Source organism: Ptychodera flava, chromosome 19 (assembly GCF_041260155.1).
Source record: "Ptychodera flava strain L36383 chromosome 19, AS_Pfla_20210202, whole genome shotgun sequence".
NCBI classification, from domain to species: Eukaryota; Metazoa; Hemichordata; class Enteropneusta; family Ptychoderidae; genus Ptychodera; species Ptychodera flava.
The window spans coordinates 19,698,760-19,716,303 of NC_091946.1; the positions used below are offsets into that span (position 1 = coordinate 19,698,760).

The 17,544-nt window shown below is 40.2% G+C and overlaps 1 protein-coding gene across 3 annotated transcripts in view; it reads right to left on the reverse strand.

Moving 5' to 3' along the window:
- The window catches only part of LOC139118817 (protein FAM124A-like), a 37,801-nt gene that overhangs the window by 18,258 nt on the left and 1,999 nt on the right, over positions 1-17,544 (reverse strand). The window contains exon 1 of one of the 3 annotated variants that reach the window (XM_070682294.1): positions 1,046-1,092. The exons of 1 other annotated variant lie outside the window; for it this stretch is intronic. In XM_070682294.1, coding sequence (XP_070538395.1) covers positions 1,046-1,062 — 17 coding nt within the window. In that variant the 5' untranslated portion in view covers positions 1,063-1,092. Of the gene's footprint in view, positions 1-189; positions 602-1,045; positions 1,093-17,544 lie in introns of those variants that run through there. One more of the 3 variants, XM_070682295.1, reaches the window with a different exon arrangement.

Genomic DNA, 17,544 nt, shown 5'->3' on the forward strand with positions numbered 1-17,544 from the left:
TTCCGTATGTAGAAACATTTGAAGAAAATTAAACAGAGTTTTAAACTTTTGAGCTCAGAGAGTACATCCATTTAAGTCTCAGGCTTCAAAAACGAGAAATAAAAGAGAGAACGTACTTCCCAGGCGTGCCATGTGTAAAAAGTTCATATCAGATACGAATCTTTAAAAACAAAAGTATATCGGACTGACCAGTCGATATATGGTATTCTCGGGTCCAACTTCGGTTCCGACTCGGGGTCCGAGTCCATAGCGCCGGGCTCTTCCTTCGCGGAGCCGCCAGATTTCAGTAACAGGTGGGTGAGGGAGAAAGACCGACGACGCTTCCCGAAGAAGTCCAGATTTGTGGCTATCGTGTATTCACAGCAACGGAAAAAGAAATCAAGCTACGGTGCTCCCAGCAGGCGGCCGGCTGTGTGCAGGGGTAACAAGTTGCCACGACAGGTAAATAGACGCTTTTGGATGAACAGTACCAGAAGTATGGTGACGGAGGCATAATGTGTTTTTCTTTGCAGGCCCCTCGCTCTCAGATCAGTACAAACAAGGCGCTTTGTGGCAAAGGCGGATTCTTTGTACTCTCGTAAATTTGTTCCATAGGGTTACAATGATTCATTCTAAGGTTACTCAATAGATTTGAATACACGCCATACACGCCAATAGCTTTCAGCTATGACGTTAATTGCAATATGACCGCCTGTCTTCGATCTCAGCAGACCGACTCTCTTTCGTGCAATTTGTATTTTATCCTAAATAAATATTTCTGATGATGAATGCTCACTGAAACAAAAAGTTTTTGTCAAAATCGAGTGACCTCGAGTGAAAAATTTCCGCAGAGGACAAGAAGTGACCGGTGGCGAAAGTCGACAGATCATTTGAGATTATCAACGTGTGAATGGGTCTTTATCCAGAGCTGCGGTGCGTTATCATGTTTTCTATTCTTTCTGTGAACAAATAGAATATTGACTCTTCTGCACCTCATCGATAATTCTTTCGCGTTTATCCTTGTTGCTAGGAAACGAACTTGATGGAGAGAGGACTAGTTACTTACTTGTTAGTTGTATGCATATTGGCGCCCTCAAATGCGCGGAGCCTTTCCAATACGGTTCCCGGAGGGATAGCGATATGATATAGAAAGTGTATAGCATTCCCGCAGTCTCTGTCTGTTTTCCCCTCAATCGGAAAGCAAGCAGTTACACTGTTTCTGGCAATCCATGTTAATGCTACTGATATCATGACATGGAGAAGGTCTTTTAAGCAAACTTGAGTTTCTGGAAAATACGACTCTGATGCCTCAAGGACCGTTTTCATTGAAATGTCTCAGGCCTGATTAAACCCAAACGAGTCGGAACATCTCACAACCTTCGCGGAGTGTCCCTTCAATGTACGGGCGGGTAACCTTGTCGATATTAATCACCTCAAACTTGAGGACATCATGGGTGTCAAACGTGTGCAGACGTCTTTTAAAACTCGATCGCAGCCTGTAATTTGATGCAATCCCTATCAGCCAGATATGGATATCCTTGACATCTCTCTCTCTCTCTCTCTCTCTCTCTCTCTCTCTCTCTCTCTCTCTCTCTCTCTCTCTCTCTCTCTCTCTCTCTCTCTCTCTCTCTCTCTCTCTCTCTCTCCATATACATTATTATAGTAATATCAATACATACAATATATAGCACAGATATATAGTATATAAATCAGATAAATACACATAGTATTATCCATATATACAATATATAGCACAGATATAATATATACATATATACATATATATATATATATATATATATATATATATATATATATATATATATATATATATATATATATACATATATTGTTAGAAAGTAAGTCAGTTATTGTGATTTATTTCTTGGCTCTAATTAATTATATTTTGAAGTGATGCATGTATTTGTATAGTGAGTGGACATTGTAAAAGTAATAATATAATGGAAGAATAGTAAGATCACGTAGGGTTTCCCATAACCCAGTACAACCATTCTACCACCCCAACATCCAAATAGAATTGTCGGCATCAGACAGACTGGCGCCGACAAGGACACATGATGGCAAACTTTTTTGTGTACGTGGCACGACCTCCAAAAACGATCGGTGAAAAAGAACACGTAAGTGTTTAATGGCAGTTCTGTTGTTGTCAATAAATGTTAACATCGGGGTCGCAGCATCCTTTTAACATCGTGCACGGCGGTATAATTTTATTCACCAATATCAGGGACGTATTAGATCGTCATTCACGGGGTACAAATAGTCGCTTCCTTCAAAAAAGCCACAGAATTCTGACTACCTTATGTTGACCATTGTCGGGTTGTCAGATCGGTTCTTCTATCTCCAACCCGAAGACATTCCAATATGAAGGATTCTCTAGAACATAACTGACCCTAAGTTGTTGCTATGTGTGTTTATGATCTGGGAAGTATAGGCCGGCTCTAGCATAACCTATTAAACAACCTTTGTCAACCACTTGTAAGCAAAACCGTTACGACTCGACCGAACGCTAGGTTTTACGGCCGCGCGGTTGATAAAAACATTTCACTGCGGGTTTTTTTCATAATCGCTGATGCGCGGCATGGGTATGAGAGCCGCGACGACCATCAAAGGAAACCAGAAGGTATGGTCACTGAGGCAGAAAACTCGATTGAGATGGCTTTTCAATTTGCTGGGCAGTAACTTGGTGTCTCAATTCACTTTACTGGGGCGATTGCGCTCCGCTAGGAGCAAGCCGAGACAACGTTCTTTCGAGAAGTCTGCATGCGCTGCCGTTGGGAAATGTTCGGTAGAGGTCGCGGAAGTTCCATACCCGGAGTTTGCTCTGTACGTGGGTTAACGTTGTAGAAAAGTCGACGATCGTACGTGACTTGGTAACGCTCAATGGTGTGAAAAATGATGTTAACATTTTTGTATGTTGTTCACACCTGTCACCTTGGGGCCCAAGAAACCTCAATCAGTCACGTTATTCCACGAACCCCTTCACCAGCTCAAACTCGCTCTACTGTACTGAACTGTATTTCTTTACCATGTATCCCTAAGTTCCAGAGTCCTTCAAATGTCGACTACATTGAAAACTACATTGATGTTTCTCTTGTCTGAGAAATCTGTCTATGCCATTTCTTCAAAACGAGGCTCCACCATATTTTTGTTTTGACTCAGTTCATTATACTGCGTGTATATCTGTCTGCATTCTTTGTCGATGTCGTTTCCACAGTTGCTGCATATTTGGGCGCGCGTCACATCTGCACCTTTCGCTGATTCCAGATATCATGACGTCACTGAATAAATGTATTCCCCTGTCTCAAAGGGAAAATCGTTCTAACTTTTGATGACTATTTCATTATTTTTGTCACATAAGAAACGTAACCTTTCTAAGTCGGCTGCTGGCAGTCTATTGGAATACAATGTATTTGCCTTGCTAACCATAGACCAACGCTGGGTCTATGGGCTAGTAAACTGCGTACAATTCTGATATTAGTAATAGTTGAACATCACAAACGTTCAGGCTGCGCTATCAAACTGCAGATCACGCATTCCAGCATCACTTAGTTATGAGTGTGTTTGACGATCAGAATAAATATAATGGAAAGGATATTAAAAGTCGGTTTGTGCAGCTTTAAGGTAGGTCGCGCCTCGGGGACAGATAGATAGTCTGGCTTTCAAACTTTATCAATTCTATTCTGATCTACCACTTGTGGGGGTTCATTTTAAAGCTCTGAGCGAAAGAAAACTTTTTACCGTCTTAGTGTTTCGAAAATCGAAAATGTTATTTTTCTCTATAGAGTTCTCACAGGTATGGTGGACATTTTGAATTAGAAGTATCTGTAAATCTTGGGTAATTTTTTCCCAGTACCAAAATTTGCACGATGACCGCCGATTTTTATTATTGGTTTTGAAAGAGAATGGTTGCGAGATTCATTGAGGAAAGTTTGAGCAAACGTTTGTCTTTCATTTTCGAGGTGCATATTACCTTAATTGAAAAGACGTCGTTATATGCAAATTGAGAGAAGGGGGCACTTCAAACCGTTCTAAAATATTGAACTTCAGTCAATATCAAGAAGATGGACATATCTAAATACCACATGCACTGTGTCGAGCAATTTTCCGTCATAGTAGCGAAGCGGTATAGATGCTGCGATCGGACAGTTGATAACAGCTGGTTACACATCTGCGTACTACTAAGTGGTAACGCTATATTCGTGTCGGTTAATCAACTATTTGTGTTCTTGCCAGCTCTTTGAACTCGATAACAACGCCTGTTGTCACAACATCGCCCTAATCCCAGCTTGTAATCACGTTACGTGATACCTTTGTAGGCTAATTGAAGGAATTACGTCACTGTATCGCGTCAAAGAAACACAACGAGCACAGGTGGAGAAAGTCTTTGCGGACAAGTTCAGAGTCAAGAGCTTGTTTTTTTTTCGAAAGGTAACAATTCTACGGTAATGAATGTGAGGGACCACGACATAAAAGTATCATCTAGTCGACCTATTCGGCATTACGTCATCAGTTGGCATATACGTTGAATGGGTTGTTTTCGTGTGGCTGCGACTAAAAATACCGCACCGTCTCGTGGTGAGCGATCGTTCTGGTGAAACACACAAGTGTTGGACTGTTGATACAGTTCAATTGACGTTTATCTATCGAAAGGATCGGACATGGTAGTTTCGGACTTGTCCTCGAATCAGAGGCCGAAAAATAGATGAGCATCGAACGTATCTCGGCAGGGCAAATCGGATGCCATGTGACCACATAGCCAGAATTCCGAATTTACTATCAATTGCTTATAGTGGCTTTGTTACGAGTAAATTGTGTAAGGAAATTCCAATGTAAAGAGATGGCATGTAGAGTTAGCATAACTAAGGTAGTGAACTCTTTACTGGGTCAATGAATTGGTTCATGTTACCTCGGCGTTTTGCCAAGTTCTACAACCAAAATTACCCGTCCATGTCATTCGCGTTTTATAGTCCATGGCAAAAAGGACATCATCGTGCAGGGACATGGATTTGCAAGAAAACAGATACCGACCGTATCGATATTTATGATGTCATAAAAATGCCCCCTCTTTATTTGTGACATGATTATTGCTTGGACTTTTTCCTCAATAAACAAAATACCGTCATTCCGCGTCGTTCTCACTGTAATCTTGCAACAATGTGGTTGCGCTGCGTTAAAATGGAAGAATGGCTAGCGAATGGGTGGTTTTCTCTCGGGTAAAATTAAGTGTACACCTGGGAGAATTTAGTCCAATCTCTAGCGTTGGCAAAACACATCGACGTTAGTCTGCAGTAACAGGTAATTCTTAGTTCCGCTTTGCGTTATGTTGACATGTGAATTGTCCAGGTTGCGCAAACCCGCAATAGACCCTGACATAGACCACACACCCCAAAGGGGTCAATGCAGAGACTTGCCCCTAGTCTGTGGTCATATAAATATCAATACAGAGTAAATTGAGGGAATAAAGTTCAGCGGTGAGGTGATCGCAAAATTAAAGAAGTATGCTTTTGTAGACTGTCGCGTATAGATGGTTGGCTGAACGCGAAACAAACTAGCCGCTTACACCCGAGAAAAGCCAAGCGACTACGGACCAGTCTAGCCGTGAAAATATTGGTCTCCGAAGGCCGGTGTGTATACCGTTCGCAGTCGTAAGGGTGCGCGTCTGGAGAACTGTTGCGGTAGGGAGCGAGTTCAAGTACACAGCCCGTGATAATGTACATTCTTTCCGAGCTTTGGAAGGTGTGTGGGAACATCCTTGAATATTTTTCGACTCTCTCGCGCGTCAAAGAAGCATCGTGTAAAAGGACGGGAATGTGAAAGGATGTGAAAACACCCATTATCGAGGCCCTGAACGATCGGCTGGTTACAAATGCTCAGGTGGATAAAGAAACAAGAGTTGAAATCTGTGGGTGTAGCCGGGTCGAGGAGAAGTTGACCCGAGACCCGTGTGAAAAGCTCAAAACAGGCCAGAGTATATACAGATGTGATCCGATATAGTTGAACGGTAGAGTATTACTTTGTTGGAATTCATGAACAATAACAATATAAACGTAGATTATCAGCATATGTAGAAGAATATAAGATATATACACAGTTGAATTTTTACGTCTGTACTGTACCTAGATTTTAAAAAGCAGTGTTTTGTTTTGCTTTAGGTTGTTTCTAGTGGTTTTTTCAGTTTTTGCTTGTTTTGAAGGGTTGTTTGTTTTTCCCCAGCGACTCGACAAAACGAGGACGTACTGGGTCACCCCTGACTGCAACACAGCATAGTGACAATGGCAATGCAATACAATGGCACGACGATGTACTTATGGTACAGTACAATGCAATGCAATACAACACGACACAATAGGTCACAAATTTAATGCTTTTTCAATATACTGGCAAACACCAAATACAATAAATCACAGGTCAATAATACAGCGCGCTGAACATTAGGCCTATGTGGTATGACGCGTCAAATAAATGAAGTACTATATCGTAAGGCACTATGGTAAAAACACGACGTCCTTGATCGACACGACACGAACCGAAAGAAGTTACTGAGTGCATGCATGTGCGGAGAGAGAGAGAGAGAGAGAGAGAGAGAGAGAGAGAGAGAGAGAGAGAGAGAGAGAGAGAGAGAGAGAGAGAGAGAGAGAGAGAGAGAGAGAGAGGGGGGGGGAACTTGGTAACCTGTATGGCTGAAAGCTTTGGAATAGACCGGTCTACACAAAAGCAAAAACAATCGGGAATATTTTAGAATATTTACATTGTTGTCAAAAATGTAGAATAGACCAAACTATGGAGAGTGGTTTTCTCTCGCATAAAAATGAAGTTCTTCATAGACAGGCGACTGTTAATCACGACGACCCATATTGCCTCACATTGAGTAGGGTATGCACAGAAACCGCTTCAAGTATCCCAAAAGATTTGTGAATTGAAGAAACAGTTCTGAAAGATGATTGCTTAGTGGTAGGTGTTCGTTTACACAGTGGTGTGTTCAGAAGAACTATGGACTCGGAAAGGGAAGAAACAATCACGGACAGTGGATGTAAGCTTATGGTCTCCATTATGAATATCGCCAACCTTCGACAATTAATGGTTAGGGCAAAACCAGGAAAAGATTCTCTCATCCTGGCACTTGTTGATGTCGACAAGCCGCGTCAGCCCCTTTTCACGTTCGCTTGAGAAAAACGAAATACAAGAAAACGTGTACCACGTATCACAGAAACTGTGACTGGGACATTTGGTCATTTTGTAACCATCATTTTGTCAGAGACGCAAGTTGAAAAGTAAACTAAATTTTGGCCAAAGAGATTGGACGAGAACAGAAGTGCGCCACCAGGCGTTCGGAGGCAATGGTATCTAAGGCAACTTTGTATCATTGTATAGTTTTTTGTAATTCCACGGTGATACGAATATCTTGTATGTGGCATTGGCATCATACCAAGGTGTCCGATTTACAGCAGAGATGCTTAAATTTCAACAAAAGTCATAAACTTGCTTTTTAAAAGCTTGGTCAGCTTTTCGTGCAACTTCGTAGTTCTGGCCATGATGACAGAAACCAAAAGATCATCCTTTTGTAAAAACAAGAATCCTCTCTCTAAATTTCGCTCGTTGACAAAAATACTTTGGTCAAATTAGAACGGGGGAATTGAGTGGCACCATGAACAAGTCTCGGCTTATCCCCTTGTTTCTTAGATACGCCTCAATCTGAAGGGTTTCACGTTTACATAGGATACAATGGGCCACAAACTATCCCAGTTGCAATAGCGCCATCTAGCAACACATTTTTAGTCCGTAAAAACACAATGTTTTAATCTCCTAACCATGGTTTAGAGACCTGCCAGTGGTCGTTCTTCAGATTACGCCAGACACACTTATTCTCGTATCCATGTCTTGTTTTGAAGGTGACGATTCGTTATTCTTGACGTATTCTAATTGCTTTTGAAATCGAGCAAGCCCAAAATTAGAAGAATGTAGAACAAGTTGTCTGTCTATCGCTTGGTTGATCGCCTGTGACGTTTCACTGTAATCATGTTCACACGGTACATTTTTCAATAGGAAGTTTGCCCGCAGAAACCTCCTATGTCGGTGTGTGCGCGATAACGATGTAGAGAGACTGAACTGTAGATGATACTTTTCTTGCGTAGATATAGAATTGCCATAGACAGTGGAGTGCAGATCGCGAGGAACCATAGCATCCATATGCTGATGCCCCTAAAAAAAAACGCACTTGTATTTCTCGTTCTAAATTATCCTTGGTTTTAGAATCTCTCTCTCTCTCTCTCTCTCTCTCTCTCTCTCTCTCTCTCTCTCTCTCTCTCTCTCTCTCTCTCTCTCTCTCTCTATATATATATATATATATATATATATATATATATAATATCGAGTAGGGCGTGTAGTATGACTGTTGAGCAAAATAGGTAGAAAATCAATAATAGGGCAGATGGATTGACCTGGGCTAAGACGGTTGCTTTGTTGGATAAGATAGATTGTTTGATGCCAAGGTAAGGATACGGGTGACTAGGGGATAGATGGGTTTGGCGAACTGCCGTACCATGGGATGTGATGGTTCAGGGTTTGTTGGGTTCACAATCCCGGGCATGGGCTCGGTTGGCTGGGGAATAGATGGTTGACGGAAAATGGATGAACCATGGCTGTCAACGAAGAGGGTTTGCCATGACGATAAACGAGTTTACAATGCGGGCAAGTGTCTCATGCAATCAACATGCCGTAAACATACTTGTGAACACGATTTAGCCGGTTTTAATAGCCATTGTACGTGGAAAATTGCAAATCTCAAGCATTGAAATACCATTACAAACAGTATTTCCTGAAATATACAATAGCCATAATTGTCTAGTTCTTCCTCGACTGATTGATATATACTTAGATAATTTCGAAATGTTAATGATGTAATGTGTGTGTGTGTGGCTAGAGATAGTCGCTCGGTAACCGGAAAATAGACGTTACGAAGACAGTGTCTCAACTTTTGTGGTACCAGCCTTTAGTGTAAGCGTCATAAAGGATGTTTACTGGAGCCTGTGTTTCAAGTATTTCTCAAGTGTCTGGACACAAGTGGTCAAGCATGGCCAGGTGTTCGGAGCGCGCCTCCACCGTCCACGATTGACGGAGTGTATGATGGCAGGATGACCTGCTGTAGAAAGCTACTGTCTATGAACCAAGTTCACAATCGCATGGAAAAACTATCGTGTTCCCCATTTTCATCAATCGAAATAAATAACCTTGACGGTTTACCCCTGCTGAATGATGCAATGATAGCAAATGAAGCTAAGGTAGAAATCACTGAAGCGAGGCTGTCTGTAGGGAAAGCTATCAACTACACCTGTCTAGTCTACTCAACGCCATTACACACTGAAGTTACGGTCATAAAACGACGCCAACCGGCTTAGTTGCCATGTCGTGGTCAATGGTTGCTTCGACTTGAGTGCTGACACAGAGATGAAAATTGTGTTTCGAGTGTGTGATAAATTAGCAGGTTGAATACTTCAGCCTTTACTTGACCAATAAAATTCGTCAAAGCATCGCGAATTTACAGTCCCTCTCAACAGCGTAAACTTTTTTTGTTCGTTCAACGTTGCCAAATCACAGAGCGCTTAGAAAGGTTTATTACATTTGTTTTGGCAACACAATGCAAAACCAAAGACCGGCTGGAAAATTTCCTACCGTGAAAATGCCTTTTCATCTTTAATGTGATATTTTTTTCATACTAAGAGAGCTCGGACTCCTTCAGCGTACGAGAAGCATTTATTTACCCCTCGTTAGCATTTGTCTGATAGAGGACACAATACACATAAGTATGCGAGTCAATCCAGTATATGTGTTGTGTGTATGTATGAACACGTTGCCAGACAGACACAGGCAGACAGAGACATATCTGTGTACATATGATAATTACTACAAATAAATACACACTTCTTCTCTGAATATATAGCGTCACGGTAATATTATATAAACACGATTGGAACTAATTTTGGACAATAGGATATTTAAGTTCATCTACTTTTCTAGTTTTTTTTGCAATTAACTTGTTTTATTGGTAATCTATAGCAATCGACGGGCTATCTCACAATATTGCAACTTTCAGCTACAGGGTACGTAACACTTTTGATAAATTTGAATAAATCAAAGATCCCATTCTCCCAAAGTAGTTCCAATCGCGTGTGCGTATATATTTATATATATATATATATATATATATATATATATATATATATATATATATATATATATATATATATATATATATATATATGATATCACTGTGATGCTGTATATACTGAGAGAATAAGTATATTTATTATCATATTGTTCGAGTTCTGCGCATGATCATAAAGCACTAATAGGTGAAACCGATGAAGTCGTCACAGAGCTTGCACCTGAGTAGATTTTATGTAAACGCTTCGTCTCTGAGTTAAGACAACCCATAATCTTCTTTTCTCTTTTCAAAGAAATAAAGAAATTGATCGTTGACCAGAAGGAAGTGCAAAATTTCACTTTAGAAAAAGGGTTTGTTCAAATGTATTGTGTTGGAAGTACTTGGTGAACGGTGTTAAATGGGTCATATCTGTTTTGATGCCAATATACCGAGAAAAACAACTTCGGCATAACTAAGGCTGGGCTGCGCATTGTCTGCGTACAAAGGAGGGGAAGCTAAAAAGATAGCCCCAAACAACAAACCCATGTATTTCAAATCACAAAGTCTTGTCTTTGAAACCGGAACACATTCATCACTCTTGCAAAACGTCACATTAACAGAGGGGTGCCAACCCCTGCCTAATTTCTGAAGAATTTTCAGGGCTTTTATTTTTGCGATCACTGGTTAACCTTTGTTAGCATCACGTGGAATTCTCACGGTCCATTACCCTCAAAATCTCGTTGCGTGAAAGTAACACCCGTTTCGCGTTGTTTGGGGCAATATGCTGATGTTTTGCGTTCTGTATCCGCCATTTATGTACACACAATACCGCTTCGGGCAGGGGCACCTTACTCTGCAGGTGGATGGTTCTACTACTATTCTCCAGAGAAGGCGCCGACAGGCCATGCTGAAACGACTCTGCTGCTACGCACGCATTGAATTGTACACGGAAAGGAAAGTCGGAAAATGCCTGTTGCACATAAAAAAACGCACAACATACACGATTTCCGTAGATTAAGTGAAAAATGCAATACTTCGTTAATAGATGTAAGAACGACCCTAAATATTCGGAAACTGAAAAAAGTTTACAGAGAACAAAGACGTTACCAGTCTTGGAATTACTGTTGGATATTTGAGTGCATGAAGATGAAAACGGGAAATAGTTCAGATTTTCCTTCTACTTGACTGTATCGTTTCTTTGTATTTGCAAGAAACTAAGTCTCACGTGTAACGATTTTGTCTCTAAAAATGCTAACAAACTGTAATATTGGTCGTTTGACCTCTAACCTCCCGCACATATCAATAATTACTTCAAATCATCATATCATGACCATATCGATCATGATTTTAAAAAGGAAATTCCTGTATGACCATTCCGTTACATTTTGAACAGATGAAATACAAAAAAAAACACGACAAAATCGAACAACAGTTTTTCCAGGAAAAATAATAATACCCTAGGTGACTAGGTGCCGTACGGTTGTGAGTTCGAATCCGATCGAAAATCTACTAAATTCCAAACTGGTCACAAATGTTCCAATTTAAACACGTCACCAGTGTGATTTGCATCAAATCTAAAGTTCCGTCTTCACCTAGTATACTTCTTCTGTGCTGTCATTGTCACTATAGAGTTGGTATCAAGAAAACAATAACAGCAAAAAAAAACTCGAAACAGCAAAGAACCAATTCTAATCAGTGTCGAAATGTGTTCTGCCCATCACGAATCGATAAAACCCTCATCTGCGATAATCTCTCAGTATGCCGCAAGGCTGTTTATCAGCCATATGAAAACAGACTACCTAAAAGACAGGTCAAAGGTCGTTAATGTTTTCCAAATCAAACCGTTGCCACAGTGATCAACAGACGCTGCCATGATGTATGTACTCAGAGCAGATACAGTATTCAAAGTGGTAACTTTGCCGTCGGCTCTTGGCATTTGAAAACTTCACCCGTGTTCGGACGTGCTGGCTTTCCACACCGAAACCTCCAAGCACTCATTGTAACCTTTACGTCGTAAAAACATTTTAACATGTAGTCTTTCTCTATAAAAATCAATAAGCAGGGACGGAAAGGGCTTAGATAACCTATGAACCGTGGAAGTTCTGCTGTGAACGTAGCACGTCTGTATTCGATTCTGTGCACCGTGACTGTAGCGACATGTCGTCGCGAGATAACGATTTGTAGTCTAATTGACGATGGACGAGGACTCTCAGCTTAAAACTATAGGGTTTTTGTAGGATGTGAAAATATGAATTTATATTAATGTACAATATCTGGTGATTATGAACAAATCTACAACTCAGACTTCATAAGAGATTCGTTTTCCCCTTCGGTTGTCTGCCATGGATCACATTCATTTAATTTACTGGACATGTGGTGTCACCGCTGTGAAACCTAAATATTTCCTGTCAGATACTTGTACTTATATACTCTGCCTGATAATTACTGTACGTTATATTACTATGAAGGTATCAAAGCGAAAATTTAATAAACAAGTAAAACAAATAAAATCTAAAAAAACTAAGAAATCAAAGAAACTTACTTTCGTTTGAATTTAAGGTATTTGTGTAAACAGGTCAGTTGCATGCAATCCGATTACGTAAAATGCTCAACGCCGAAGATAGACGTACCTCACTGTAAATAATACATGCTTAGGTTCAACACAGTCCCTCCACAAATCGAAATCATAAAATGTGTACGCAACCCTTGCTATTTAATGAAAAGTTGCAGCCTTTTAAACGCTGTCTGGTAAAATTTGGACTTTGCACTTGGTCTGGCCGTGGGTCTTTGTTTGTTGGTAAATAGGCGAGTACTTTAAAATTATGTTACACCTCTTAAAATTCTCGTGTTGTCTCGTTAGGCCAAAAAAAAAAAAAGAAATGTTTCTGGTCAGGCCTTTCTTTAAAAAATGGTGCGGCGACGCGGCTTTTTTTTTTTTTTTTTTTTTTTCCTCCTCCTCAAGGGAGGGAGCAGGGTCAGTTAAAGCGCCAAAGCTTAGCGGCTATTTGCATAATCATTTGCATATCATTAATTTATATTTGCATATGGATGTAAGCTTGCACATGCATCCACACATACATGTACACTCACAACAAAATGCAATGGTAACACACAAGTGTGCAGTTTGAACATCATGGAAACTCTTTATTACACTTAAATAAATCATCACAGTATTGTAATTACAATTGCAATTAAAACAGAAGATTCAGATTGAAACTTTGAGAGCAAGAAATGGTTCGTCTGATTGGAGTTTCATTAATACATAGGCCTATATTGCTAATAAATTGTCAAAACTTGCCAACAAAGAGGAAAATTCACAAATTTAAGCTTTACACAATTCAAATGCAATTGAGTTTTATATCATTTTTGAACGACAAACACCGCGAATAATTTTTCATCACGGGGATAGATTTCAACCAGCGGCCCCCCCCCCCCCCCCCCCCCCCCCCCCCCCCCCCCCCCCCCCCCCCCCCCCCCCCCCCCCCCCCCGCATAACTTCTACTTCCACTGAACATCGTCGTTCGATTCTTGATTTTAAAAATACCACCAAGATGATCACAAGACATGAACTAAGTACAACTAGAATCCCTCGAAAATCAGGTGTAAAATCTTTCAGAGAACGTGTCAGAGTCTGCAGAGTGGAACACAGCGGACCCACCGCGACGCCAGGATCAATGTCAACACGTTATAAACCTGTCGACCAACATGGCCGCCGCCATATTGAAATTTATGCAATGTGAACTCGATCGCGATCGTGATCGTACTCAGACAAAACTCATCATTGTACAATCATAATCAACCTCACCAGTCAACTCTTGTTTCTTTTGCGGTCCATTTCGTTGATCAAAGCATGGGAATGTGATCAAAGGCCCTGCTAGTGCTACACCGCTACCTCTGTGAACACTTGTCCGCGATGTTATACTGTCTTTGTTGGTCGTAGTAGTCGTTCTGGAATGAAAATTTGTGAACAACCCAGCCGATTCTTCTATTGTTTTAACGTTCCTCTCAACACTTCCGGACAACTTATCCGATGCATACCATACTTCACACCTTCCACTCTTTCACCAGGTTAAAAGTTGCAGTGAGCGCTTATGTGTAGACAATGCATGCATCAGCTGGTAGCTACGCAGAGCGTGTGAACTAAAGGATGGCGGGAATATTTTAAAGCGTAGCGGGGAGAATCAAAGCGTAGCGGGGGGGGGGGGGGGGGAGGCGAAAGCGTAGCGGGGACCGCTATGGCCTGGGGATAACACTGAGTTTTTATAGTTTTATCAATATAGTAACATTTAAACTGTTCATGCAGTCACTGATCATGTGCCCCAAAGAATTTCTTTCTCTTCAGCCGTTTTGGTTTGGTGTTATAGTAATCAGTATGTAGTTTGCCACAGCCGCCGGCCTCAAACCAGGAAAAAAAAGGGTGACGCGCTGTTGTTCAAGTGACGCGCGCGCTGACCAGAAACATTTCATTTTTTTTTTTTGGCCTTAGATGATGCATCATGGATACTTTAAAAAGGCGCACATAGCGGCTTATACATTTCGGATTTGATGGTTTTGTTGTTAGGTACATAACAAGATCAAGTTAATATAATTGGAGTGCTTGCTGTGAACATGTCAAGGAGGGATTTGAAACGTATATTGTGCAGTGTTTAACGAGGCTGGCGCGCGTCGAAATTGAAAGAATTAAACTTTTGCTTCAACTTTACTCAATGAAACTTTCAACCGCTCTCTTACCAAATCAAGGATAATAATTGAAATTTGGCCCGGGTACTAGAGAAACAAATTACCCAATATTTACTGATATTTGAAATTCAAAATGGCCACCATCCCTGTGTTATTTCCAAGAGGTATTACAAAACTAAGACAGATACTCCGAGAGCTTTTAAATACTCGATAGTCAAGAAAAGTATTGTAAAAATTTGAGAGTCCGCATGTCTGTCCCCGAGGCGCATTCTACCCCGAATAAAATGCTCGATACATAAATAAATGCCTTGATCTATTCAAAGTTAATCAATGAACATTGTTTTAGGAGTAGATGTAAATGAATGGTATTGTCCTGTTATTAACATGGTTCAGAATTCATTTCCTAAACTTGGATGCTCTATATCAGATTGATCATTGACATCATTTCGTGGACAAACAGACAACTTATGCATCACTCAAGTCTCAAGATTGAGCAAATCCAATGTTTGATTGCTATAATTTTGCAGTGGATACTATCACGTGGTCTACATGTGATTGATATGCAACTTCTTCCATTTGAACATTGGCATTGGTGATTCGCCTTCAACATTATACCAGACATCGATCTGTCCAAACTGTCTTCAGGTATGTATCGTCTACAAGAATATGGGTGGAAGTAAATTAGGTGGATTGCCACAAGCCAGATCAGAATTCTGGGATCATAAAGCTATACAAAAGCCATCTTATTTCATATAATTATTAACCTACTAAGCCTTGAGGAAAATCTTGCCCTTTGACCCAATATTAACCATTTGAGTGCTGTAGGCTAATTTTTCCACCAAAATTCCAGCGTAACATTTTACCATTTTTTTATGAATTTGTCTACAACTTTATGAAAATTCTTGACGAAACGGACATAACTGTTCATCGGCATCCATTTTTGACAAAATTTTAGGAAAATCTAAAAAAAATTGTTTAGATCTGAAAAAAATTTGTTGGTGTTATATTCTGTAAAGGCAAAAAAAATTGACTTTGGCACACGAAGGGAACACAATGCTTCTTCCATGCCAGAATTAATTTACCAACATCACAAGTATGGTGTAAGGCTGGTGATGTCTTTACAATGGTGTACACCTAAATAACATAACTTTCCCTTTAATGTGGTATGGACATACAATAGAGAAAGTGATATGCTACAAGGATGCCTCCATGGTTTACTTTTTGCAATACAAAAGCGTTGACGCGGTGAGGTTAAAATGCCCTTCCTTCCTGCGAATATGAAGTCACCCATTCATTGGACATTGCATAACATGGAACATTGGAATCTGAACGATATCAATCATGCCACCATCGATATTATTACATGCCATTCTTTTCAGCGTGATACAAGGTATCTTTAGATATCTCGTTCGCTACTGTTGATGGAGCCATGATGGTCCAACACAGTGAAGCGACCATGGTGGATGCAACAGTGGTTTGCGTTTATGCATCCATGAAATGTTTGATTGCATTATGTCGAGGTGTTTTTGTGTACTGAATAAGTGTGAAAATTAGGAGTGGCTGGGTCAATAAATCCGCATTAAATTCTTCTGAATTGTTTTGACCTTTGACCCTAATTGTCCAGCGCATGAAACTTATCTACGAAATGAGGAGCAGGATTTGTGCACGGTACAATAGTCCTTCATCGGATCATAAAAGTTGAACAGCAGTCAGCAAAGACACGCATGCTCTGTCAACCCTATGTCATGCGAGCTGTACAGACAGCGTACCTTGCACCTTTCGCCGTCCACTACTCTTGTCTACAGAGCGAGTTATGATGTCCTATATTATGGCGTTATTGATCCAAAGTTCGGGTACTCTATTGTCTTTTTACTGAAAATAAACGTTTAATTCCGCTACGAAAAATGATGACGTGTCTGGTGTACCGTTTAGAATTCTGATCTTTTCAAACCTTTCAGTGTTTTATTCATTATTTATTTATTTATTTATTGTTTGTTTGTTTGTTTATTTACTTGTTTTATTTATTTATTTATTTGTCTATTTCTTTCTTATAAGCTGAAGCTTGTTTGTTCAATCAATGTATTTGTTAACATATATTATTATATTGTTGTTTTTATTTTACACATCTTTACTGAACATGAAAATGTTCGCCGCCTTTTTAACGTAATGCGCAATTCAAAGTTATATACTTCAGCACCTCAAAATATTTTCGACCAGAACATATCATTTTTCATGTTTTACCATCTGTCTGTCTGTCTCCCTCTGTGTCTGTCTGTGTCTGTCTGTTTTCTCTCTCTCTCTCTCTCTCTCTCTCTCTCTCTCTCTCTCTCTCTCTCTCTCTCTCTCTCTCTCTCTCTCTCTCTCTCTCTCTCTCTCTCTCTCTCTCTCTCTCTCTGCGCTGAGGTTCTAAATCACTTAAGGTAGTATGCGCCTCGAAAGTGAAGGACTTAAACTTTTGCTCAAACTTTCTTTAAGGAATCTTTCAACCATTCTCTTTCAAAATCAAGAATAAAAATAGGGGGTCACCGTGCAAATTTTGATTACAGAGAAACTAACAACCGAAGATTTACCGATGTTTAAAATTCAAAATGGCCATCATCCCTGTGTTAACTCTATGGAGAAAAAATAATTTTTTTGAATTTCGAAAAACTACGCCAATGGAAAGTTTACTTACGTCGAGAGCTTTAAAATGAACCCTCACAAGTGGTAGATCAGAAAAGAAT